Genomic DNA, 26,896 nt, shown 5'->3' on the forward strand with positions numbered 1-26,896 from the left:
GGGCTGCCCCTGAGTGGCGGCCGCGCGAGCCAGTGGGCGGTGGCTCGCGCGCCGGGAGCGTCCTGCGAGAGCGGGGCCGGGGCCGGGCCGTGGCAGCGGGTGAGCCGGGGCGGGGGCGCGCGCGCGCGCGCCGCGTTCCCGCCGCGGGGGTGCGGCGCGGCGCGGCGGGCGGGGCTCCTCTCCCGCGGCCCGTCACCCGGGGCTCCGGACGGGCGGCTCGGCCCGGGGGGTGGGGCAGGCATTAGGGCTTCCCGCGGGGTCGCAGTCGCGGCCGGGCTCGGGGCTGCCGGGCGGGACGCGCCGGCGGCGGAGCCGGCCGGGCCCGGGTGCTGCTGGCAGCGGCGCGAGGCTGCGCCGTCCGATCGCCGCCGGTCCCGGCCCGCGGTGCGGAGCGCTGCCTGCCCGGCCCCAGCGAGAGCCTGGGACTGCTGGGAGCGGGTAAGGAAGCGCTGCGGCGGCGTCTCCCGCCCCTGAGCGGCGAGGCGGGCGGTGCTGCACGGCGTCCCCGGCTGGAGCCCCGCCGGCCGCAGAGCTCTCGAGGGCCTGCGGCAGGGCCGGCAGCTCCCTGTCCCGAGGGTCCCTGTGACCCGGTGTCCCGGCAGGCAGGGAAGCAGCTGCTGGACCGTTTACCCCGTGGGCAGGGCGGGGAGCGAAGGAACGGGAGCTGAACCCACGGAGGAAGTAGGTGCCTGCTCAAGCCCACCGGCTGCCTTAGATGAGTCACCCGCCTCGTGTTTTACCACAGCCCCTCGTTCTGTGCAGCCTGGAGAAGAGAAGGCTCGGGGGCGGGGGGTGCAGAATCTTATCAATGTGTACAAATGCCTCAAGGGAGGGTGCAAAGAGGACCCAGCCAGGCTCTTTCCAGTGGTGCCCAGTGACAGGACCAGAGGTGATGGGCACATGCTGACACACACGAGAGGTTCCCTCTGAACATCAGGAAACACTTTTTCACTCTGAGGGTGACTGAGCACTGGCACAGGTTGCCTAGGGAGGTTGTGGAGTCTCTATCCTTGGAGATATTAAAAAGCTGTCCGGACACTGTCCTGGGCAGCCTGCTGTAGGTGGCCCTGCTTGAGCAGGGGGTTGGACAAGGTGACCTCCAGACGTCCTCTCCCACCTCAACCACTCTATGATTCTGTACAGAGTTTCTTTAGGGCAAATTATTTACTAGTAGGCTGTGATGTTTTAGATAGTGCTAGATACTTGTGCTTTGTTGCACTGAGGTATGCAGGCCCGTGTACCTTTCTGGCACTGCTGTCCAAGGGCACGAGGTGTAGGCTGGCATGCTGGACCAGTCTCCCCTTGCCTTTCTTAGTTCACTGTGTAGACTCCTGTTCCAGTTACCATGGCTGAACACAGTCTGTCTGAGTGGGCACCTGACCACCACGACTCTGATAGAGCCCTAGTAGTGGTGGGAGCCCTTTGTCTTGGCAGCTGGGACTTGCATCAGCCCTAATGATAGAAGAAAAGTAGAAGAGGAGTTGCAGGAGAAACAGCCCCTGGAGATGTGTGTTTGGGCAATGGTAGTTGTGGGTTTTGCTGTCCCTGTCTGTCAGAGTTACAGAAGGGAGGGATGAGGAGTGAGCGGTGACCTTGCTGCATGGGAAGGGAGAGCAGAGCAGAAACGTAGAAGCTGCTGAACAAGCCCATGTGCTGCCCTCCCAGGGCTCTGTCAGCTGGAGGGGAGGCGTGCGGGTTCAGTCCAGCCGTCCGCTCAGTCGCAGACGGGTGGGTGAGGGAAAGGCCCTAAGCAGGGTATTTGCTAGAGCAATGGAAGTGTCTGGACCAGGGTCAGGAGCCCAGTGGCTCCCCAGGAGTGTGATGTATCTTTCACTCACTACTCAGACTGGTTGTCCCTTCAGGGGCTTGCAGGCAGGATTGGGTGAATTGCTTACTATCCGAGCATTTAGAAGTTAAACTCCTGTGGGGTAGGATGTGGTGAGTGAAGAAATGGACCCTGAAAGATTTGGGGCGCCCTGTCCTAGAAAGCATGTCTCTTGGGCTGTGCACTCTAGTTTGCCTTGAAGGGAAGGCATGTGCAGAGAATGTCTGAGGGTGTTGGGTATGGGAGGAATAAATGGTGGCGGTGGTGGCCTTGTAAAACATTCCTGCTTGAAACAGCGGGCTGGAGGATCTGTCCTGGAGTGCCGAGTCCTAGTACTGTGCGTTGCTACTTGGCAAAATTCTTATCTCAGTCTTCCAGTATGGATGTGGCTCATTCCCTGTGGCTCTGGGAACATGTTATCTGGATGGGTGTCTGAGAGGTCTTCTGGTGCTACCTTGGTCTGCACCCTCTGAACCTCTTGGGACAGCTGCCTCCACGCTGCTGAGACTTCTCCAAAGGAATGAGTGGCTGGTTGTTGTGGCCCCACACAGCCTATCTGCAGTGGCCCTTGTAACATAAAGGTGGTCGTGGCTTTATGGTGATGTCAGCCCTGGGGGAAGCCTGGAATCTCACCTCTGGCAGTTGCACCAAGAAATGGCTCCAGGATAACTCATGTTTGAGTCTAACTTTCTCTCTGCCCCTACCTTGGGTCTTAGTTCTTGTGTGAAGCTGCAGCATTCCCGGGACACACAGCCAGCCTGTGGTGTAGTGTCCGAGTCAACTGCTGTTTTCAGTATCGCTAACCTGAGCATTCAGATACTGTGAGTCACGTTAAAAAAACATGACTTTAAAAATAGTACGTTGTGGGTTCTGTCTGTGTCCCCTCTGGTATAAAAGCCTTCAGGGCTTACATGTTTAAAGTAAAGTGGGGGGTTTTTAGCATGGGTAAAAATTTACTCTCAAGAAGTTGAATTTAATCCCTTCAGAAAAAGACTGAAAGTCGAAAGATCCAGGTATATCTTTGTGATCAGTACAAAAGTCTTAGGACCCATGGCAGAGGTCAGACTTAACCTCTTTTTGCCATGTAATTAAGATTAGCATCGCATTTACTGTGTCCAGGGGCTGTGCTCTACATGGCCATGTGTCTGATGACGTGGAACTCCATTCCTCAGCATGATATGCAGAAGCTTCGAACGAGTTAATAACTAGAGTTGCTTTGTATTGAGATGGAAATGACTAAGCATACCGCATTCCTGAAGTGTTACTTATTTTGGTATAAAATCTGCTTGTTTGGTACTGCCCATGCCTTTCAGGCATCAGCATGGCAGAGTTTTGTTCAGAAAAGCTTCAGGTTTGTTCTGGGCCTGAACAGAACGGGAGTAGCTGAGAACTTTGGAAGGGGTCCTTGCTGCTGTGCTGGCTGTCCCCTCATCCCTCCAGGCCTGAGCTGGCAGCTTCCCTAGACTTCAGAAGACCAGAAACTGTCTTTTATTTGGCTACCAACACAGGAGGCTTGGTGGCAAGGAGGTCTCTTGGGTGGTTCAGAACTGCACGGCTCTCATAAAAGGGGTGAAAGATTGCTTCAGAACTGCATGGGCTTGCCAAGTCAGTGATTTGCGTGTTCTCATGCCTGTTGTGCAGCAGGATAAGGTAAGGTGATGTGTTAGTGCCTTTGTGTAGCTAATCAGGTGCCGGCGTGACTGTGGTAAGAGGGGTTGTGGGGTACCAGCAGCACCTGCAGTAGGTGGGCTTGATCTCGGCATCAAAGAGTATTTTATTCTTGAACAGCACTGGCAGCATTCTCTCCCTGAGCATGTGGTTTCAGGAAACGGAATTGTCTTGAGACTTTGTATGGAAAATGCTTAGTGTGCTCTCTGGCTGTCAGAATTGGAAAAAGAGTCAGGGCTACCTATCGTGGTGTGAATGTACCTCATTCTTCTGCTTTGGATAAAGATATGGAAGCTGTCTTCAAACAGTGTGGATCGGAGAGGCTGTCTTTTGGGAGAAATGTGTGATACTTTGTCTAGAAATTATTTAATTTCTCTTTGCCCAAAACGAATGCTTTCAACAAAATAATTCAGTATTCTCAACTACACTGAACTGCTGTAAGTACTAATGCAGCAGGGATGATAAATTTGGCTTCTGTGGAAATACTGGGAAGCATACTGGAACCATTGAAGGAGTTTGGAAGGAGAGGTCAGGAGAGAAGCAGTCACATTAACTCTGGTTAGTTTGTGGAAGGAATGGTGTATGTGGTCCCTGAGATACAAGTGCTGGCTGCCTGACTCAGGTGGTCTCTCCCAGTTCTGTGTCCCTAAGCTGTTTTGGCCTATCTCAGACTGTGTCTGAGGGTTTCTTAGCTTGGATCAGACCACCCCAGTCTGCTCTTTCTTCACCAAAGATCAGTCTCTCCCCTTGCCCTGGCTCACGTGATGAGCTTAGATTAAATGTCTAGTTCTTGATAGCACCCACCTGCCTTGCAGGCCTGGACAGATGAAGAGCTGCATTCTTCTCCTCCTTGGACGGTTATTTTCGAAGACACAGTTTGGGGCTCTGACTGGTGGAGCAGCACTGAGCAGAAGAGAATGTCGGGTGCTTTAAGCTTGTGCTCTACCATCTGTGTTTAAGATGAGCCAGGAGCCATGTGTTTCTAGTTGTATCTGGTAGTTCAAAGATCAATGACATGCCTTGGAAAGACCTTCATTGTTGCACTCTAATCTGTACGGCTTCTTAGGTGAGTGAAGCTTATTGCTTCACTCACCTAAGTGCGTGGAGCTTCACTGGCTGGAGAAGTAATATCACTTGGTAGGTTTATGCTGAAGGAGGGGAAATAAACTCAGTGTGCATCCTGTTTCTGCGTATGGGTCTGCGTAGCTCTGGATGCTATGGAGTCAGGTAATTGCTTGAGCACTGGGTGAACTGCTTGAACTCTGGGCATTCATCAGTGAGCAGAACCAGGGGCAGCATTGCAGACGTAGTCTCACCAGTACCTGTATGCTGGCTGGGACTGTGCTTCTCTACTGTGTTTCTCAGTTGCTGGTTGTGCCTTGTCATGGAAGCACAGATGCGGACAGTAGGAGAGGTCAGGAGCATTAGGCTGACTTGGGCCATGGCTCTATATTAAGAAGCAGAAATATGGCAGGCTGGCTGAGGAAACTACGGCAAATGCACTTTTTGTTGCACCCTTACCAATGTGAGTCGTAGGAGGAAGGATATGGGGCTGGCTGGCAGCCAGCAGACCTGACCCACTTGAGCACAGGTGGCTCTACACACTCTGAGGATGGGCCCAACTAGAAAGCTGAGCAGGGCTACTGAGTCTGCTCTGTGCAATGATTTGCCCTCATGGATGCTGCATGCAGATGTTTTGCCAGGCTGCTGGTCTGAGCCCAGGGGTAGCTGACAGCTGGTGTATTCGGAGAAGAAAGCTGCCAGTGCTGTTGGGAAGCAAGGGAGCTTTTGGTTCCACGTGTGGGCTTGCTGTCAACACAGAGCTGCATGTGCTCCATGAATGCATATGCTGGCCTTGAACTGTTTAGTCCTGTGAATAAGGCCATTGCTCCACACTGCAAGGTCCTTCGGGGCCCTGTCCCTGTGCGAGTTCTGCAGGACAGTGTGTGAAGACCTGGCAGGGAGTAAAGGTGCCTGGTCTGAAGCTGTACTGGCTGAGAGGAGACCGTTTCGCCCCTCTCCTAGCCTGGCTTTCCCCATCAGAGCCTTTGCTTCTTTGATAGCTTGTGCTTCAGGTCCTCAGGAGTGGCCCTGAGCACTGTTGCTGTAGAGTAGTTGCAGTGGCATAGGAAAGGGGAAGGTTGCTTTCCTGTCTGCTAATCAGGGCTGTGCAGACGGGGATAGAGGAAGGATGGCTCTGCTCTGGCTCCAGGATGTTTTGGAAACAATGCCTATTTATAGGAGAGGGCAGGGGCCCCTTGCTGCCTGGACCAGCAGCCTGGCTGTGCAAGAAGAGGGTCTTGCAGTGGGGCCCAGTAGCACTGCAGTACCCTGGGCAAGGGAGTTGGGGAGAGTGGGGTAGGTGTGGTTCGCTGTTTTCTGTGTTCTTTGTCATTCTCGAACTTGTTCTGCTCTCTCCCTGCCCCTCTGTGAGGGGATGAGCAGCCCTCTTCTGTTTGGTCGTCCCCTGCCTGCACCTTGCTACTGGCAGGAGTGGGGAGAGGGTGCTGTGCCGCGCTGGAGCTGGCACTGGGGCCGCAGTGCCACCTGCACAGTAGCAGCTTCACCTCGCTTCTTCGGAGACGTGCTGGGTGGTGGCCAGGAGTGGTGTGGCTACGAAAGCATTGAGGACAGGGGGGAATGCTGATGAGGGACAGAGGGCTGGTGATGGAGCAACTATCCCCAGTTCAGTTGGTTACCCAGATTGTCCAAGTTTAGCCCATTCACTGCTGAGTGGGAGAGTTACCAGCAGCTGTCTGGGACAATGTGATAAATGATGCCAGACTGCAAGAACCCACGCTCTTCTCTCTGGAGACAGACAGCAGTGAGCTTCTTGCCACAGCGAGCAATGCTGCTTTGGTAGAGAGAGTGAAGGTGCAGCAGAGAGCCGAGGCTTGGTGCCATGTGTGCCCAAGCCATCACTGAATTGCTTGGGGAGCCCAGAGCTGTCCTACGTCAGTGAGCTTTCTCACTAACTATATCAAGTAGGTCTGCCAAGGCCAGTGCTTTTCTTTTAATTGCAGCACAAATGCCTCTGCCAAGCAGATCAGCAACGCCAGGGATAGAGCCGGTAGCGCTGGAACCCTGGAATTTGAGGTGCAGTATCAACGGTGGGAAGGATGCAGGCCTCTGCTGCGGTAGGGGCTCTCCACACCCAGCGTGGTGTATGGGGCATGAACCCTTGTCAGGCAGGTTTAAGCTCCTCTGTCTTCCAGCTTAGTTTGCTTCCCATCCTTGGTTCTACAAATTCTTGCAGGCTCTGGTGAGTCAATGAAGACTGGGTGTCGTAATAGCAGCTTTGGAGGACACGTACCCAGTTTTTGGCAGTGGGAGCTGGCTGGATCTGTCAGGAGGAGCCTCCGTACGGGCTTTGTTTGACTGTGGCCTGTGTTCCCACCTGGCGCAAGTCTGTCTTGCTTTCGGCAGAGGTCCTCTGTTTTTGCTGCATGTGTGGAATGGGGACTGCTTGCTGCTCTTGTTCTGCCTTTTGCAGGGAGACTTCTTAGTGCCAGGGGAATGTTACTGAAGCCAGCATGGCCAGGCTTGCTGCATGTCGACCTGGCCTGAGCCTGAGCTTTGCTGAGTGCTTGTCTCCTAATACAAATGGAGAACGTTAAATAGACCAGGAGGGTTGGAACTTCTGAAATGGGGTAACTGCCTGCAGAAAGGGAGGAACAGAGCATATTAGAGCCTGTGGGCTGCTGTCTTCTGTCCAAGATGAGTTTTCAACCGTGCTGGCATATCTGAGAATATTGGGGATGCCTTGTGAGCTACAGGTAGAGCTGAAGGGCTCTGAGGCTGGGGACTCCACTTATGAAATATCTGTACTGAGGTCATAGTGGACCTGTAGGTGCTGGGTCTGTACAGCCACCCAGGTTCTCCCTGGCAATTTCACCTGCCTTTCTTGCTGCAGGACTGTCTGGAGGACTGTTTGCTGTATCCTCTAGATTATACGTTGGGGTAGTCTCAAACAGCATAGCTCCTGTTTGCACAGGCTCTGCTTGGGTAGGAGAAGTCACAGTGTTTCTTTAGCATTACTTCTCCTCTGCTGATCTGAACACAGGGCCATTTTCCTCTTGAGCATGAGAACTCACCAGTTTCCTCTGCCTTTTGGCCTCTGTTGTATGCCTTTTAAAACTTCCCCTGGCTGCAAAGCCACAGGCTGGGCACTGCTGCCCTCCTGTCTCTCTGATGGCAAATTTAGGTCAGGTGTTGAGAAGCAGACCATCAGACCGGTTTTTACTTGTGTTGTGCAGCAGGAGAGCACTTCTGGGAGGAGGAGTGCAGACGGGCTCTTCTCTGGTCATCACAACTGTCCTAGTCCTCCTGCGTGAAGCAGCAGCCGTCCTGCTGTTGCTGACTCTCTGGAGAAGTAGATGTGGTTCCCTTTCTATAGAGCTGTCGTGGTATCTTGTATCTTGTTGTGTCTCTGCTGTGTTGAGAGCTCTGCTAATGACATCGTGCTGCAGTGGTTTGACTGAATAGTGCCTGAGGTGCTCTGAGCAGTACAGAGCATCAGGAGAAACTGAGCACTCCTGCCTAGCCTGCATTGGTACAAGCAAGCAGCAGAGGGGCTGGCTGAGACCTCTGCTGCAGACAGGCTATGCTGCTGTGTTCTTGTGCCATTAAATAATTTCCTTGAGTTTGGACCCTTGGGATCCCTGGCTGTGTTTTGTTCCTGTTGTGGTGTTTTGTTTGTTTTTTAAGCCAGTGAGACCTCTACTTCCTTTTGTTAGCCCTCCCAGATGTGTGCTACAGAAACAGGCTTTGTGAGGAGCGTGCTCTGGAAGCCAGTCTTGAACATGTGGTTTGGGGAGGAATGTTCTTCAGCAATTGCCAGAGAGCAGCTGGGAGTTCCTGGTGGTGTGTGTGGCTGGAGTGCAGCTGATGGTTCTTTTCTTCTTTTTGTCCACAGGTCGTGCTAGCAGGCAGTCCTTGCAGAGCTGACACCCAGGGGCTCTTGGACACCACCACGTGCTTTGGAGTCTCATGCCAGCTTGATGCATGCAGGACACGGGTGGACCTGGACAAGGCTGGAGATGGGGTGTTTGTAAGCACATTGGCACTTGCCATGCACCCAACAGGGTCAGTGGACAGTAGCTTCTCCCGCTCTGCTGTGCAGACCCTCTCCTGGAGCCACTGCCGCAACATCAAACAGAAGATCTCCCAGTGGGAGGGGAGGACACGAGGGTGCTCCAGCAAGGAGAAACAGCAGCTGAAGGACTTTGGAGTAAAGTATGATCCCAGCTGCGATGCTCTACCCAAAGTGAAGCCAGAACATACAGAGCAGGGCAGAAAGACTGGGTCCAAAGATCCAAAGAGCCTGGGTTTGGACTTCAGGGAAGACAGACGGAGCTGCTTGCAGACTGATGACTGTGGTGACCTCAAGCCCTGTGCATGCAGCCTAGCTTCCCAAGCCAAGGAGAAAGGAGAGTGGCAAGCGGGCTTCCTGGACCCAGGGGTGACACTACCCCCAGGGAACTTCTATACCTCACAAGCTCTGTGGAGGAGAGTAGAGCCCCTTCTGCCTGGCAAAGCCCCACCAGTTCCCTTGGACCTTCAGAGGAAGCGAGGGAGCTGTGGCTCCGCGGAAAGAGAACTTAAAATCGAAGGAGTGGACTCTCTCTGCAGGGCAGAGAGGAGCTTGAAAAACATTTACTCTGAGGCTGAGGGGCAAGAGGAGGAGCCAGCTGCTGTCCCACCACCCAAGCCCCGCAGGACTTTCCGCTATCTTGCAGAAAAGGGTGCTAGTAGCTGTAGTGATGCCAGTGCTACCAGGGAAGCTCCCCTGCAAAAGCAGCATGGAGGAGACTTGGTGTCATCCTCCAGCAATCCTGAGAAGAGAATAGCCAGCAGGAGGATCAGAGGGAGAACCCAGAGGTACATTGATTCCTCTCTCATGTCTGAAACATGTTTCCTTAGATCAGTTTCTAGATGGGTTTAAACAGCTTGCTTACCATGATATCCTTGTGGAGGTACTAGTACTGACAATGCCTCTGTTGATGGGGAGAGGATATTTCTGGATGAAAGTATCCCCTTTCCAGCATTGTGTATGCACTGCTTTTGCTGCTGATAATCTTGCAAAGAAGGCTAAAAGCTCCAAACACGTCCCACACCTTAAAACAGAGTTGAGTGACAATGTGCTGGCCCCAGGGAGAGTGCTGCCTGCTTCTTGCCCTGAGCTTGTCCTCAGCTGCAATTTGTGAATTACAGAATAGCTTTCTCTTGGGGCAGTATGGCTGCTAAATGTTCTGGCTTTGCTGTGAGTGAAAGATTCTCTTGTTGCTTAAAGTCGGAGGCTGTAAGCTATGGGTACCCCTGTTGCAGTAGGTTTGGCTATTCTTCCCATTTTCCTGTACGTAGGTCCCTGTTACAGAGTAAAAAACCTGTGAGCTAGCTTGATGCTAGTTCTGCTTACAGATGAGCTGCCTAGGGCAGCTGTGCTAGAGAGTAGTGTGAACATTATAGGTGGAGATGTGGCTAGGACTCCTGAAACCTTCTTTCACTGTGGCGAAGCGTGCAGCAGCAAACCAAATTTTATGATGATGGGCTAAATCCCTGCCAGCTCCTTTGTGACCTCTGTGCCATAATTTTGAAATGCAGGCCAAGGATACGAAAATGCAAACTCACAAATGCGATAACACTCTTAGCATGAGCAGTAGGAGAGGTACAGTAGAAAGCAGTGCCCTAATTCTGAGTACTGCTGCAAGTGCTTAGTCTGTAAAACATGTTTTGGGTTCTTGACTCTGTGACAGGATGGGACTTGCCATACCTGCTTGGAGTGTGCTTGGCCCTGGAGCCTCTAACTTCATTTTTAGTTTAAAAATCTAGAGTAAGTGAGTAGGACTCGCTTGGTGTGTTGGTTTTGGCTGGGATGGAGTTAATTTTCTTCATAGTAGCTTGTGTGATGCTATGTTTTGGATTTGTGATGAAAATAGTATTGATAACACACCAGTGTTTTAGTTATTGCTGAGCAGTGCTTACACAGAGTCAAGGCCTTTGCTGCTCCTCGCCCCACTCCACCAGCGGGTGGGCTGGGGGGGCACAAGGAGTTGGGAGGGGACACAGCCGGGACAGCTGACCCCAGCTGACCAAAGGGATATTCCACACCATATGATGTCGTGTTCAGCAATAAAAACTGGGGGAAGAAGGAGGAAGGGTGGGATGTTTGGAGTGATGGTGTTTGTCTTCCCAAGTCACCGTTACGTGTGATGGAGCCCTGCTTTCCTGGAGATGGCTGAACACCTGCCTGCTGAGGGGAAATAGTGAATGAATTCCTAGTTTTGCTTTGCTTGCGTGCGCAGCTTTTGCTTTAACTATTAAACTGCCTTTGTCTCGACCCACGAGTTTTCTCACTTTTACCCTTCTGATTCTCTCCCCCGTCCCACCCGGGGGACTGAGCGAGCGGCTGTGTGGGGCTGAGCTGCTGGCTGAGGTTAAACCTCAACACTTGGAAATCAGAGAGTCCAGAGTGGAGCATCCATCTGCCTGATGGCCCCAAGGAGGACCATACTCTGTGTAGACTGGGACAGCACCTCACTGGTACATGCAGGTGCCTTTAGAAGAAGTTACACTGGTTTTCCTCTAGGAAATCTTTTGAATTTGAGGACATCCAGGGCTTCCGCAACCGGATGGCAACCACCAACTCCCACAGACTTCGAGAAGAGACAAATGGCACTACAGGATCCAGGCTCATCTACACACAGTCAGAAGACAACATCTACGAGGACATTATCTGTATGTGCATGTGCTTCTGGGGGATGCACTCACTTTAATTAAGGGTAGCAAATTTGCTGGGGTGGGAGGAATGAAGATGAGAATGCATTGAGGCCCTTTCCAGCTCTGTGACTTTTAAGGTCTCCCCCATCTGGGGCTCTTTGTTGATGTTAGTAACTATCTGCATGTGAACAGCCTGATTTCAGATGTCATGGAAGGTCACTAGAGTTGGCCTGTGCTAAACTGATTTCTTTATTAGCTTTTCAAATGCTTTGCTTGAGTGCTGCACAGAGATCAGTGTGAACACTGACAAAATTAGCTGCTTTGCAATAGAGCTACTTTCTCTGCAGTGGTAGAAGTGTTTTGTTTTGCTGAGTCTGTGTACAGTTTGCCAAGTTGATGGTAGTGGATTAGAAGAATCTTTGAGTGGTGGGAACCTAATCCATCTTAAAACAGGTCTGTCTCAGACCCTGTTAAAGCTTGGCAGGCAACTGTACACTCTCCCTGCTTACATCCCTTGGAAGAATGCAGGACTTTATCTCCTTTCATAAATGCCCCGTCCAATGCTTTTTCCAGGTCCTGCAAAAGAGAACCCCTATGAAGATATCGGAGCGCTGCCCATACCCCTGTGGAAGGTCCCATCTGTCTGGAAGCTACCACCCCACCGGAGCACCAGTAGGGCTCCCAAGGTAGGGCGAGGGGATTAAATTGTCATGTGTTTACAGAGAGTTATCCTCACAAGGACCCTATTTTGTGCTCCCCCCAGCAATATTTTTTATTGTTTATTATTAATGTAAATGATAACGAACAGCCATGGCAGTGGCAGTTGATTAAGCTGCTAAGGAGCAAAAGAATAGGAACAAGAGAGTGTTGATGAGATGCTTGAGTATGTGGGGTGGGATGGAGAGCTTGGTAGAGCAGGAGGCTGCAGGAAGTTTATAATTTGTAATCTGACTCCTTTGACTCTGAGCTTGGACCAAAGCTTAATCCTGTGCTTAACCATCTCTTCTGATTCTGTTTTCTAGCCCCCTCCAAAACCTCCTTTCCTCAGTCGCAAGTCTCTTGAGCTAAAGCCCTCCCAGACAAGTTTCCAAGGGAAAATGGTGAAGGACACAACCCTGCCTGTCACGCTGACCGAGTGGAAGCTGTTCCGAGCAGTAGAGGCTGCTAGCAGGAGAAAGAACTTGCCCTGGGTGAGATTTAAGCACAAAACATTACTTCCTGCATGGCTTTTCAAACTCTTGCTGCTTTGTCTAGCACCTTCTAAGTGCTTTGTAAGTGGTCATGGAGCTGTGTGTCTGGCAGGTGAATGCTGGTTAGCCCTGCTGTGTGTGTGGACAAGTGACCCTGCTCAAACCATTTCCCCTCCAGGTAGCAGGACAGGTATTTGGGGATCAAAAAAAGGAGTGCCAGTTCTAGCTGGGGCAGCGGTAGTTTTGTTAGCCAAGAATCTGCAAATGGAGTACTAGGTGTTGACCTGGATATCAGTGCTGTGTGTGAATACTAGCTCTTCCTCCTCCTTTGTCATTCAAGCCTTGTTGCCAATGCTTCCATGAAGTGTAGTGATGCTGGTTTTGTGCTGAATGTGGTGCAGGAATGCAAGGAAGCTCTCTGTCAGCTGAAGGGCAATTGTGTGTATGTGTCCCTTGCTCCTGGTGACTTCTCAGACTGACCCTTACGTTCTCGCTGCAGGCACTGAGTTGTTTGATGGCTGACAGTGTGGGGCTGCTGTGGGGAGCTGGCTGGGCCCTTGGTTACTTGGCATGTTGGCTTGGAGTTCTTGACTTGCCATCAGGAACGTGCCCTTGCAGCTGTTTCATAGTCTAGAGGTGAAGGGCAGCTTTTAGGGATAAGCGCATTTCACAAAGCCTTCATACAATTCTCCCCTCTGCTGCCTCTGGCTGGTCCCTCCTGCCTGTGTGCAAAGGCAGATATGCTTCTGAGGCCATAGTGAGAAAGGCTTTTAATCCATCTTCATTATAGAGGACTCCATTGTAATTCTCATTTGATGCATTGGGAATCTTTCTAGGTACTAGTATTGGTTATCAGCTCATGTCCCTCAGTTGATAAAATGCAGCATGTGCTCTAGAAGGACAGCTGCAGCTACCACTGTAGTGGCACTTTGTGCATAGGACTCAAATTCCAGTTGAGGTAGTGGCAACAACTTAATTTTGCCATGGTAAAATCGTTTAACTTCTGCAGATCTTTATTTCTTGTAAAAATTGGGTGTATTTGCTCAAACTGCACAAGACTGTGAGGTAGAGTTGGACAGCTGCAAAATACTTTTCAAACATTAAGTACTTTAGAGTAACAAGCGACTTCGGTATGTGTTTTTAAACAAACTATAGGCCTGGAAAATCAGGAAGGAGATGGCAAGGTTATAAAAATGCTGTGATGGAGAGTATCTTTCATTTGGAGGGGGAAAATAAAACATTGTCCGAAAGCAAACCTATTCCAAAAATCTGGTAACAATTTGCATGCAGGAAGCACACTTTACTCTTTTTGCTCACAAGGAATTGAGCCAAGATTGCTCAAGAGATTGAGAAAAGGGCTGGAGTCTAAAAAGAAAAAACATACTTATTGCTTAAGAAACACACAGCTGCCTTAAACACACCCAATATCTTTCACTGGTGACTCAACTGCACAAAAATCAGAACAGAAATGGAAATCCTCTAGGTAAGGCTGGATGATAGAGGGGAAAGAAGGCAGATTTTGCAGGAGAAGCACTGCTTTCTGCTGTGGGCTGTTTTCTTCCTGGCAGCCTCATTGTGCTAGGAGGACTGGCTAAAGCAGAAAATGGGGAGAAATAGATCTGAAAAGAAGAGCCTAAGCCTAGTTTGCTGAGCTGGGGATAAAGGCTTGAGCTGAAAAACAGGTTCTCTTGCTGAATATCTTCCTTTTTATGCAGTATTTGTGGTGACAAATGGCTGGGCCCCACCCTCCTACATTCAGTGGGAGCAATTAATGAATTCTTAACTTGAGACAAGAATGAACTTGACCTGCTCACTGCATTTAGCATAAATCCTTCTTCACAATGAAGTGATAGCTGTCTTTGACATGCAGAATCAAGGAGCCACCTGCAGCATTGTATACCTGGCAGCTGAGGGTGGGAGTCCAGACAGGCCTGTGACAGGAGGAACAGAAAGCATTAGGACTTTGGTTTTAAGGCCGTTATGACCAGTGGAAGGAAGGTTAACAGCGTCGACTTGGAGTGTCCAAATGCTGACCTTTCTTTCATGTCTGTAGCTTAGTCTGCACTGGGCTATGTTTTTTTTCCAAATTTTTTTCTTCCAGTGGACCAGGTCTGTGGTGTCCCTGCAGCATAGACCCATTATTCTGTCCCGCTGTCTTTCTTCATCTATGCAAAATGAAAGTACATAATCCTTTCATTTTAGCAAACTACCCTGGGACAAGGACTGTGCTTAGAGCAGCCTTGTTCTGTACCTGACATGGTGCTTTGGAGAACTTACTGTAGCTGTCTGACATCCAACTACAGCAGCAAGCTTAAAAAACAAAACAAACCAACCAACCAAACACAAGACGAACCCCAAGCTACATTGAGAGAGCTCTGCTTTTTCTGGGCTTGGAAAGAATTGCGATGCTTGAGAGCATGCAGAGTTCAGAGTCCTTTGTGGTGGAGGGTTTATAAGATATTCTTGCCAAGTGCCTTTGCGGTTGGCCTCTCTAATAGAAAATGGAGATCTGATGCCAGACAGTTTGCCGCTTCTGCTATCTGTTTGGTAAGCAAAGTATGATAGCTTCCAGAATGCTTGTACAGTTGGCGTCAGCTTTGAGTTGTGCTAACAGTAATCTCTCTCTTGTAGCAGAAATTCTGTGCTCATTCGTTATCCAGTGAGCTGTGCTAAAAGTACTCTAGCAAGCAGTCTCTGAGCCAGGGTCCCTGGCAGGACTTGGGCAGCCTTTCCCAAGTGTTGTGGTGCTAGATGACAGCTGTTGGGCTGCAGTCCTGTTGGCACCTGGACCCGTTTCTGGACCCCCACATTAACCTCTGCTTCTACTTTGGATTTCAGCTGGTACTAAAAATACAGGAGATCTTTGATTCTAAGCGTGGAAAGAAGAGGGTGAAGCTGCTCAGTCCTGCTGGGAGAGAAGCGCCTCCAGTGAAAGGTATGGAGGTCTCCAGCACTATTCTCTTTGCTATAAACCTCTTGAGCGGCACAGTTCCTCTACATCTTGGGGTACTGCTGGTAGGCCAGGCACCACTACCACCACTCCTGCAGCTCATGCTGGGCTGACTTGACAGTGCGAAACCCCATGTCTTGCAGCTGGAATTGTGGAGCTTTCAGCACCGCAAGGATTGGGAACACTTGCCTAACCCAAGTTTAACGCTGTCACAGATGATCTGAGACTGAAGAGCTGGGCTACTGGTTAAAAGCGCTTTTTCAAAAAAGCAGAACAAACCCAAAAATTCCCCACAAAACCACTTGGCACGAGAACTACCTCTGACTACTCCAGTCATCGCTTTTGTGCCTCTAACGTGATATTCTTGTGTTCTTCTGATTTCGTAGCTGTGGTATGGTCTTTATTTATAGTATATTCTGTTCAGCAACTCTCTTAACTTTTATAGCAGCATCAAATAATCACCTGGTTTCTGTTCTTTGCCTGTGTTCAGCTGACCTACAGGTGGTTTACTGGAAACAGTGACTTGATATCAACTCCACTTCTTGAAATTTACTGTTGTAGCACATTTGCCAGTACTGTCTGGTTTTGCTGATGCTTTGAGCAGGATAGGTGGGCAGCCCTGAGTGATGTTTGTCTGATGAGTCTAAAGTTCTCTCTCTTTCCTAACTTTGGGTGTTGCCCATCATCCTTCTGCATGGCTAATAAGTGAAAACTACATGTGTTTCAGGTGAAACCAGTGGGAATGGAAGTGACACGGAAAATCAGCCAAAAAGTGAGTGAATCACAGGGGCTGGTCCTGTCGCCATATCACTACATATTTGACTGAGGCTCTAATGGGATTAAGCACACTGACTAGTTGTGGCTTCTGGCAAGACAGAGAAAGGGAACATCTAAGAGGCAGCGTGGCCAAGGCTGGGAGCTGTTGCTGTGACAAATCAGCCTCTATTTCTGCCACTTCTCCTGAGCCCTTGAGGTTTAGTGCCATTAATCTGCCAGTTGCTAGAAGTAGATTCATTTTCGGGTTGGTAGAGTCACACTTAACTAAAATATGTCTTGCAGGCGATTGTCCTTGGATCACTTTTGCTGCTGACACTTGAGGTTATTTTCCCCCTACTTCCTTCCCTTGGTTCTGTTTTATATGTATAATGTTGTGAAATGCCCTTTCCTCTGGGGAGAAATCACTTGGTTATTTGTCTGGTTCCATAGTCCTGAGTTTGATCGTAGGCCCAAACTACAGACTTGAAATACCTACTTGGTTTTAGCTGGTGTAGGAAGGACCAAGGAGGTCTTAGTTTCTATGCTGTTAAGGTTTGAATGCAAAATGGTAATAGTTGGCCAGCAGCCCTGATGAGTGACTGTCATGTCTCTAAGCAAGCATCTAGCGAAAAGGACCAACGGAATTATTTTAGACATTTCATTTACTTGGAGGGAAGCATACAGAAGGCTTTAACTTGGAGCAAATAGTGAAGTTCCACTTTTTTATGTTAAAGAGAGAAATGGAGAGTGAAGAGTCTCTGCAGAAATACAGTGATTGAGTCACTGCCTGATTTAAGAGTTGTTTCCAAAGTGTCCAGAATGTGTCATGGTGCCTGGGCCACAGGAATTTCTTACATCAGAGTGCTGTGCCTGCGCTTGTGAGTCTGTACTGCCTGTCAAGACATCCCAGCCTGGAGGTTTCTTGGCCGGGAAACTGGCTCTGCCTCTCTTGAATGCCCATGCTGCTTTACAGAGTAGCTGCCTGAGGCCTGGCAAGTAGTGAACCGGTGGAGCTGGGCAGCTTCTCACAGCTAGGCTTCCCTCATTGTTACCACGGTGTGTTGCTCTGAGATGTGTGGAAAGAATGTCAGGACAGCAGGAGAATGCTAGCTGTCGGTCAAGAGGGATTTGCAGAGCTGCTGCAAAGCCAGTGCTCCCCTATCTGGAACAGCTCTGTGCTTGAGGAGCTGATGCAGGAGTCCAAGTCCCGTAGAGCGCAGCAGTGATGTTAGGCAAATACACCCATCTCTTTTCCCCCTTCTAAAGGTGGTGATGAGTCCTCTTCTGTGACCTGTAGGTGTGTGGCAGTGATAGCCACAGCCTGGTTTTGGATTTGTTCCTTTCTTCAGGTCGACACAGGTGCCTGCTGCAGGTGCAGTCAGCCTCCAAGAGGAACCCGCACTACCAGACTCTGGAGAGGGATTTGATAGAGCTTCAGGAGCAGCGGCTATTTGAGCTGTTTGTGGTGGTGTCACTGCACAAGAAGGCATCTGAGATGACGTACACACCACAGATCATACAGCAGTTTCCCAGCAAGGTAGGAGCTGCATGGAAACCTGCCCACAAAACACACTCAGCAGCTGTTTATTTCCTCTTGCAGTGTGTATCCCTTCTTAAACTCTATACTAGTAAATCTGGCCCACTGGTTAGGATACAGGCTTGGAATATGGAGCACCTTGCTCTGTTACAGACCTAATGTATATCATTGGGCAGTTGTTGAATATCTTTCTTGATAATTAGTTTACTGTCTTTTTTTGGAACTAGGAAGGCTCCTACTCTAATTCTAATTGCCTGGAAATACCATAAAGCCATACTGTATTGTGATACACTGCTGAGGCACCCTGCAGGAGAGGAAGGGGAGTGCAGTGCTCTCTTCCCAAAGCTCATCCTGGTAGTCTGTGATTTATAAACAAGGAGTGAAGCAATTTGACTGATGGTGCACAGGAACTAGAATCCCAGGGCTTCTATGCTTATTTATACTGTTCTGGGAAAAAAATAAATTAAAATGGCAAAGCCATGTGTACTAGCCCCCAAAAAGCAGAGGAGAACCATGGAAGTTAAAGTACTGTAGCTAGAACAAGCCATTTGAAATAAGCTTTTTTTCTGTCTGTTCGGCCCAAATGGATGACAAGATCAGTGTGTGACTCTGAATTATGACTCGGTGTACACAGTAGTTACTGTGAAGCTAAGAGGATGGAGCCTTGATGCTTGCTTCTGTGGTTCCAGATTGAAATGAATATTCGGTTGTCACTGTCTAGGCTCATACCTGCTGCCTTCCACTGAAACTCAGAACAAAGCTAGTAATTCTAGCCGTGCTATCAGGAGTCAGCCAGAGATTATTAAGGAATCTGCATGTCATCCAAATAGCGAAGGAGATGTCAGATTCATTAAGGGAGGTTATGTGGGACTCCAGCAGGACCCATAGTGTCCAGCTGTGTAAGGGATTTGTGTGCAAATAACTCTAGGGTCTTAAATGTGTAAACGTTTTGCATTCACAAAATGAATAAGGGACTCCAGCCAGAAAGAGTGCACAGTCTTAATTTAGTGGCTAAAACTGAACATACATAAATAATATCTGCTAAAAAGTGCAAACTTTAGGGTGTTAGGAGGAAGAAAGGAATGTAACCAGGTTTAGCTTTTCCCTGGTGCAACCTCTCAATCTGTTCATCGCCTTTGGGAAGGGCAGTGCATTGTTCTTTTCCTACTGCCCTAGCAGACAATCAGACCCAACTGTACCATGTGGCTCTTTACTGGCTTTTATAGATGCACTAACAAAACAAATTATTTTCTCAGTGTTTATTTATCCTCTGCTCAAAGTAAAGTGTTTTGGTGAGTGACTTTTTGTGGGACAGTCTGTCATGTTGAGATTTTGCAGGAAACATTGCCCAGTAATTATGGAGTTGTTCTGATTACAGATTTGTCTCCCTTCTAAAAATATCCTTGCTTCCAAGTAATCTGCTTGTCACCCTCTTCTTTGGGCTGCATGCCCAAGGACATCAAAGCTTTTGTACAACTGTTACTCTGTGAAAATGCGGTACTGTTTTCTAAGAGCTCCTTCATGCTGTCACAGCTTGGGACACTGGAATAGCCTAGATGCGCTGGCTGAGAGTACAGTGTCTAAAACCAGCTTTATGGAATAAACTTTCCTCTTCTCAAGGGCGTTTCCTCCTTAAATGTGATCTCTCTTATTTGAAAAGCTTCCTTTTGCCCCTTCTGGGCAGTTTTGAGCATGGAAAGTTGTCCTGTAGTCTTTGAGGGATTTGACTTGAGCCTACAAGTAGCTGGAACATGTGATTCAGATACACTGTTTTCGCAACTGAATGATGAGTGATCTGCACATCACAAGCTGAACACATTCCTGTTCCTCTTAGTGTCTTCAAATCTCCTAGGAATAGAACCAAGGCAAGCTGACACAACCATGATTTGGGGGGTCAGTTCTAGCTTAATTCCCCAGTAAACTTGGCCATGCTTGTAAATCCTTACTCAGTTCTTACCAAGACCAGCTGGGTAATTTTACAAAGGTCCATTCAGCAGGAAAGATGCAAGAGGGAATTGGGAATCTGTTATAGTCAGAATTCGTTCTCCTGTACTTGTACATTAGCTATCTGATGGTTCAGCATTTGGAAGTGTCAGGAAGATAGTGTCTCCCATTGTTTTAAATGCTGCAGCTGTGCACCATGCTTCAGTGACTTCAAATGCATGTGTTACCCCTCCAGCCTGAACATCCCTTCAAACAGTCAAAGGATACCGAAGAAAGGCTAAAGGTCATTCCCAAATTCTGCTTTCCAGATCCCAAAGACTGGTTTCCTGCATCAGACCTTAAAAGGTAAAGACTTGGTTTTGAACACTCGTGCCTGAAACACGCAATGCTGAAAGCTTAGGTACGTGCCAGTTCCCGGGACCAGAGGAACTGCAGTCAGAGCAAGGAAAATGGGAAAGGCTGAATCCCTAACCCCTGTGATGGGGGAAGATGGCATATGGAGGTGGACTCAGAAGTGCTGCTTCTGCCTGAGCACCGTCTTTCCTATAGGAAGGAAGTTTGTAATGTCTGTTCAAAAGGCCAGCTCCTGGGTCTGGCAAGTGCTTCTGTTGCTCCTTGGCAGAATGGAGAAGCAGCTGGGAAGGAAGAGAGCTATAGTAGCTCAGTGAGAGTCCATGGCCTGCAGGTTTTTACACTGAATAGAGCCCAAAGTAGCTTGCTAACCACAGCAAGGGGGTCTTCAGCATGACCAGAAAGAGAATGGCTTGTAGTTTGTGTGCTTTGTTTGTCAACCTCTTCTCTGAACTGCATGGTGAATTTAACCCTGACTGTTCTTTGGTTCCCCAGTGAAACATTTTCTTTTGTGTTGACGGGTGAGGATGGCGGACGCTGGTTTGGGTACTGCAAGAAGCTCCTGGTAAGCATCCGTGTATTGGGTGGAGTGTGAAGAATGCATTGATAAATGCACAGTCAAGTGCAGGGCGTGAATCAGCAGTAATTTCCCACGTGGGGTATGTAGCGCCTGTGCTGCTGCTGAGGTTACCAGCCCTTTGAATGCATAAGGGAAGGAGCACGATGATGCCCAGCAATACAGTGAAATGGGCTCTGGGTGTGAAAGACAGCTCCTGGAACTGGTCATTCCTCAGGAATCTTTTAAGTCAGAAGTGTAGAGGGAACTACAGCAGAAGGAATTCTGTGAATCAGCTACGGTGTAGGTGCTGGGTTCTTTATTGGATCCCTGTTCGCATCATAACTGTTCCTGTTCCCTTTCAGCCAGAAGGGAAAGGGAAGCGCCTTCCTGAGGTATACTGCATCGTTAGCCGCCTGGGCTGCTTCAACCTCTTCTCCAAGGTGAAGTGGGGAGAGCCTGTTACTTCTTATAGAACTTGAGTCTCTGACAACCTGCAAGCTCCAGAACGTAACTGGATGCTTCTCTCCAGTCTAGAATTGCTTGGCAATTGTAACTTATCCCAGGAGAGTGGTGCTTCCTTGCCACCTTTGCTTTGACAGGGCAAATAAAATTATACTAGTGCTGAGACTTATCAGCCGATACACAGATGACTATTCCTTCCGCAAATTATTGTCATGAAGTGGCTTCTAATACATGATATTACTGATGGTGCCCCTTCATCCTCTTCTTCCATGACTTGGAAATGGAAAATCGGTTTAAGAGCAGGGGGAGGAGATCTCAGTTTGTTTCTCCTAGCACCATGAGGAGAGTAGGTAAAGAGGTAAAGACTGGGGAAAGCTACTGCAGGTAAAGGGCAGCTGTTGCAGAAGAATACAGGGGCAAGCTTATGATGAAAGCTGGTTTCTAATCGTTGGAGCACAGAGTTTCTAGAACAGTGTTTCAGAAAGATTTCTTGGCGAGGAGGATGGGGTGTTGCTCTTCTTACTCCTCTAACTAGTTGTGAGAATTTGATTACCACATACAAGACATTTCCTTGCAGTAGCAGGAGACTGGATTTGAGAATGGCGAGTTGTACGCACAGGTATCTATTCCCATTTGATTCCTCAGACACTTGAGAGGAGCTTTCACAGGGATCCCAAGCAAGGGGGGAGAGGGCTGTGAGTCTGTATCGGAGCCTTCACGTGTAGCTATGGCACGGGATACTCTAACAGAGGCTCATATCTCCTCTGGCTCCCCAGCAGGCATTGAAGCAATGTCCAATGTATTTTCTTGCAGATTTTAGATGAAGTGGAGAAGAGGCGAGAGATGTCCCCAGCCCTAGTACACCCGTTTATGCGTAGTGTAATGGAGGCGCCTTTCCCTGCTCCTGGACGCACGATTACTGTGAGGAGTTTCCTGCCAGGAGCAGGAAATGAGGTAACAGAAATCAGGACTGGCTTTCCTGTGTCGATGGTGTCTCTGGGGCATAGTGGCACTTTGCAAACTGCACTGTAGAGTGATGTTGCCTGTAAATAGTCTGAAGATAATGTCCTAAAGTTCGAAGGGATGCTGTTGCAGAAACCGGCTTCCTGTTGAATCATCTACCGTAGAAGTGATTCCCTGCTTTTTAAGGAAGAGCTGCTTGGGAGTCCTCTGCGATGCCCTGCGCCGATGGCCCAGGCCGTGGGGGTTCCACTTGTGAGGAGCCACCAGTTCTGTGCTCCAGCCAGGCTGCCCCTCGTCCGGCCTGACTCTGCAACGTGGCTTTCTCCTCCAGCGCTCTGCATCTCTGCTTGCCTCTCAGGTGATGGAACTCTGCCGTCCATTGGATTCTCGACTCGAACACGTTGACTTCGAATGCCTGTTTAAGTGTCTGAGTGTCTCTCACGCAATTCGGGTCTTTGCCTCTCTCCTGCTGGAAAGGAGGGTGATCTTTGTTGCTGAGAACTTAAGGTAAAAAAGGAGTCTGAGTGACTAGTTCTTTCTGAGGGATACTATATTTTCTTCTGCGTTTGGGCTTGTTTCACATGCAAGCTTGTCTAACTTTTTGTAAATAGTTACATTTAAAAGCTTTTTGCAGACTTTCCACATGACATGTGCATGCTTGGAATTTGGAGTATGCTGTTTACCCAAGAGGTGCTAAAGGAATGTTTCCTTTACCTCTTTAGTCTGGGTTGATGCTATTCCTAGCTCCCCATAACTGACTTTAAAAGTGGATGCATGGGGCTTCTGCTGATGCGTAAACAATGTACATGAATTACATTTTCCCTGAGCATTTCTAACCTGTGTCTGTAGCTGAGTACTGAACGAGACATTGACAATCCACTCTGTGCTTCTCTTACCTTTCTAGCACTCTGTCTAAATGTGGCCATGCCGCAGTTGCAATGCTTTATCCCTTCACTTGGCAACACACCTACATACCAGTCCTACCAACTTCTATGATTGATATTGCGTGCTCTCCGACCCCATTCTTAATTGGCATTCTCTCCTGCTCGTTACCACAGCTCCAGGACCTGCCCATAGAAGAGGTGAGAATTGGGTGAAGCACAGTGGAGGGACAATGTCAGTGGTATGAGGCTGACCTCTCTGGAATAATCTCTGTGGATTCTGTCTTAATACAAACTCTTGAACTTTTCTGAGACAGCTGGTGAACTTGCTAGATACATGTCAGGGTGTTCCATTGTTATCAAAGATAAATAGTATTCACTATTCCTTTAGACAGGCTGCAGTTATGCAAAACTTGTGTTTCATGTGTGACATCCCCTGCCACGGGGGACATGTAAAAAAAAAAAAAAAAAGTGGTTTTCTGTACAGCAACATACCTGGTTATAAGTCAGTGTGTTTTGTACATCTTTCCCCAGGTTCTGATTGTTGATCTTTGTGCTGACAAGTTCTTGCAAGAGGTGAGTGAAATAACAGTGCCAGTCACTTATGGTTATATGCCAGGAAGAGGCATCAATGAAAGAAAATGAAAACAAAAAATCAGCAAAAGCTAGTATTCATATGTGGACTCCAGTGGCTGAAGAAATACCTTGCATTCCTTTTTGATCAGTAGAGAAGGGAACAGGCTTACAAATCCTTGTTGCAAGATTGAGCTTACGTGAGGTACAGAGCTCTGCGAAGCCAAAGATACTGCTTATCTGAGCTGAATTTAAAAACAGATGCTTAGTTGGTTCATTATGTGAAGAGGACCACTAAGATTCTTTGCTGCTTTCTGTCTGTCTTTCCTGTGTTCTTGTTCTCTGCAGGGCTTTCTCCTCTCTCATCTAGCTGGGGTGTGTTTTTTTTTTTCTTTTTTTCCAGGAGTCGTAATCTAGGAGACAAATTATCACAGTTCGCTTGTGGTTCTCTGCTGAACTTTACCTAATGTTCTTCTACATCACCAGACAAGTAGCTATAAACGTACCGGAGTATTACTAGTTCAGGAGGATACTTGCATCTCCTTTTCCTTGCCTTACTGTTCTATTTTGCATTGCAACCTGAAACTGGAGAAAGGTATTAAAGGATCAGGGTTTTTTAACCATAATGTTGAGACTTGTCATATTTTCTCAACACACTTTCGTTGTTCTTGTGTGCTTTATCACTGGTATAATAAGCCTGAGTCTGTGTCGTGGCTATAGCACACATTGTTCTGTGTTGGGCAGTTGTGTGTGTGACTCTAATAGTACGTAGTCGGAGGGTGCTGAGCAAACGTTTTTCATTTGTGTGGCTACCAGACAAATGTATGGTCTCCACCAAGATATATCATATCACAGAGTAACTTCCTTCTAACTGCATTAGGCATGCTACGAGTACTTCTCATCTGTTCACAATGAGAAGGTTCTACTGATGATAGATATAACAGAAAAATACTTTCATGGCCATTTTTCTCTTTAGGTATCAGATGAAGATGAGATCCTGCCTCATAAACTCCAGGCTGCGCTTGTACAAATCTTGGAAGAACGAAGTGAGATCTTGTCACATGAGCAGAGTGACGCACGAGGTACTTCTGTGGAAAAGTGTTTTCACATTAGCAGATCTCTACAGCTTCCATGTAGTTGATATAAAAATGAGCGAATGGAAATAAACATTAGGAAGCGACATTTTAGAAAGCTATTTTCCTGTGATCTTACTGAGAACATCTTTCTTGTGAATGTGTTAGAGAGAAGTTTGGTGTCCTAACAATTGTTCCTCTTTTCACAATCAGTATGTGTAGAGCTCTAGTTTTTCTTGGGCCAAGTGCATCAGTTCCCAAGCTTGGAGTTTTCTTTTATTTTTCTTAAGTGGCAGAGAGAACGTTTTTCTTAAACAGAGAACAGTTTCTGTACTTTAGAGGGTAATCTGACAGATCATTTTCAAAGTTGAACTGCTTTATACATAATCTGTCAGATAAGTAAGTGTGAGAATTTTAAAAAGCATTGAGTAGCTTGAGAGAATGGCATCAGCAAATTATGTAATTCCATGCACATCAGAAGTAACAAAGTTAGTTTTCCCGTGGGTTTGTGTTCTGTAATTTGCCTAATTCTTTAAAAGAATTAAACTTAGACTGTTATGAGCTTACAGCTTATTAGACACTAGATGTTTGACAGGGGAAAGAACTTATGAATGCTTTAACTGCTAGAAGAGCTTTAGAATGGAACATGTCTCACCTGCAGCAGAAAGTTGACATGGGAGAGAAACCTTAATATTTGAGCTGTGGCTTCTTTGATATCAAGCACGCATCTGAAATTTCATTGTCTGAGAGCAACTGCTGCTCCTCTTCTAAAGAGGAATGACCAAAGTGATGAATGTAGAGGGAAATTTCTCCTCTGTTGTCCTCTTCACAGGTGACATGCCTCTCAACTCCCTGGTCTCTGAAGCTTTTGTGCAGTTCTTTGTGGAGATCGTTGGACACTACTCCCTGCACATGAATGTCACAGAAAAAGGGGAGCGGGTGTTTCAGCGGGAACTGTTCCATAAATCTCACGTGTCACGCAATGTGCGTCATTTCTTGCACTTCTTCATGGAAACCCAGATGTTTGCAGGGTTCATACAGGATCGAGAGCTAAGTAAGAACGTGGTCAAAGGTGAGGTTTGAGCTTACTTTCTTGTTTTACAAACTCAAAGTATAATGTCATGTGACTTTGACTCTTAAGAAGCCTTTTGTCCTGGCAAGTTATCCTGTTGGCATTTTGGCATACGTAATAGCTCCATGCCCTTCTAATTACTCAACAGAATTAATCTTATGAAGCAAAGAATTTTTGCATCTCTCCTTTCTGGGCTTGATCCTGCAGCTTACGTTACATCCATGATTTCCTTTTAGTAACCTCCTTGTTAATGATATAAGATGCCATATGCTAAAAGATGGAATAGTGTTCATCTAGGTGAGTGATACTTTTTTCTTTTTTTCTTTAGGCCTTTTTGAGGTCCGTGCCTTGGAGTATTTGGAGAGTATTCCAGAGACAGAACCAACTGGAATGAACAAAATCCTTCGCAGTCTGGGTAAAGGGACACTCTTGCTTTTTGTTGATTTTTTTTTTTTTAAACAAATTTAGCTATTGAACAAATAATTGCATGCAAAAGAGAGCAGGGCCCCTTCTTTGCCTTGTGCACTTGTGTTCCGTTTGTTTACATTTGCTCCTTCAGGGGACACTGAACACCGTGTAAGATTTTTGGGTTTTAGCTTTTGCATATTTAGATAAGGTTTGTGGAAGTTGTCTAATCCTAGAGCTGTCTAAACTTGTTTCTTAACTTTGGTCTTGGCTGAGAACACACGAAGGGGGCAGAAGTCGTGTCTGCCAGCAGCGGTGGCCACGCATGAGTCTCCACCTTGAGAAGTTCCTCAGCCAGATGCCTCCTGGACTGTCTTCGGCTCCTAATGTTCTTTTTTTCTCCGTAGGAAGCAAAATGAAATTTCTTCAGAAGAAATGAACGCGCGCTGCTGCGGGCCAGCGGAGCAGCGGCGGGCCGAGGCCGGACTCCTCGTTGCCTCCAGGAGGGCTGGGGCTGCGGGGGGCGGGGGGCCCTGTGTGCTGCTGCCGCCGCCAATAACCACTCGTGCCTCAAACCGCTCCCTGTCTCCGCTCGTCTCGGGGGCAGCGGCTGGGCCGGGGGTGGAGAGCCGGGGGAGGTGGAGGAAAGCCGGGCCGGGGGTTGGAGGAGCGGGTGTGTGTGGGGGGAGTGTGGGGGGAGTGTGGGGGTGTGGGGGGGTGTGGGGGTGTGGGGGAGTGTGGGGGTGTGGGGGGTGTGTGTGTGTGTGGGGGTGTGTGTGGGGGGTGTGTGTGTGTGTGGGGGGTGTGTGTGTGTGTGGGGGGGTGCGTGTGTGTGGGGGTGCGTGTGTGGGGGTGTGTGTGTGTGTGTGTGGGGGTGCGTGTGGGGGTGTGTGTGGGGTGGGGGGTGTGGGTGGGGTGGGGGTGTGTGGAGATCCCAGCCGGGGGGCGGGGCCGGCGCTACGTCGCCG

General features: G+C 48.5%; 1 protein-coding gene across 6 annotated transcripts; it reads left to right on the plus strand.

Annotated features, from left to right (window-relative positions):
* Nucleotides 1-41: 41 nt before the first annotated feature.
* On the plus strand, nt 42-26,526 carry DENND2C (DENN domain containing 2C). Of its 6 annotated transcripts, none has more exons than XM_072844623.1 (19): nt 42-99; nt 8,409-9,373; nt 11,082-11,230; nt 11,786-11,898; nt 12,235-12,402; nt 15,241-15,337; nt 16,080-16,124; nt 17,458-17,645; nt 19,825-19,934; nt 20,436-20,505; nt 20,862-20,939; nt 21,775-21,915; nt 22,283-22,431; nt 22,829-23,006; nt 23,340-23,381; nt 24,355-24,460; nt 25,284-25,523; nt 25,852-25,938; nt 26,336-26,526. In XM_072844623.1, the coding sequence occupies exons 2-19, from the start codon at nt 8,565-8,567 to the stop codon at nt 26,365-26,367; spliced, it is 2,802 nt and encodes a 933-aa protein (XP_072700724.1). In that variant the 5' UTR covers nt 42-99; nt 8,409-8,564; the 3' UTR covers nt 26,368-26,526. The 6 variants fall into 6 exon arrangements, 5 of the variants coding, with proteins under 5 accessions (XP_072700724.1, XP_072700722.1, XP_072700723.1 ...); XM_072844621.1 differs by lacking the exon at nt 42-99 and adding an exon at nt 160-438; XM_072844622.1 differs by lacking the exon at nt 42-99 and adding an exon at nt 499-681.
* The last annotated feature ends 370 nt before the right edge of the window (nt 26,527-26,896 follow it).

This window comes from Ciconia boyciana, chromosome 23, assembly GCF_034638445.1.
Source record: "Ciconia boyciana chromosome 23, ASM3463844v1, whole genome shotgun sequence".
Classification (NCBI taxonomy): Eukaryota; Metazoa; Chordata; class Aves; order Ciconiiformes; family Ciconiidae; genus Ciconia; species Ciconia boyciana.

What these genes read in the sequence shown, in the direction of transcription:
- DENND2C (XM_072844618.1), top strand. Translation starts at nt 3,452, where the DNA reads ATGCCTGTTGTGCAGCAGGATAAG. An exon ending in TTTGTTGCTGAGAACTTAAG is followed by an intron (nt 22,432 to 22,828) that starts GTAAAAAAGGAG and finishes TTACCTTTCTAG; the next exon opens with CACTCTGTCTAAATGTGGCC. An exon ending in CAAAATCCTTCGCAGTCTGG is followed by an intron (nt 25,939 to 26,335) that starts GTAAAGGGACAC and finishes TTTTCTCCGTAG; the next exon opens with GAAGCAAAATGAAATTTCTT.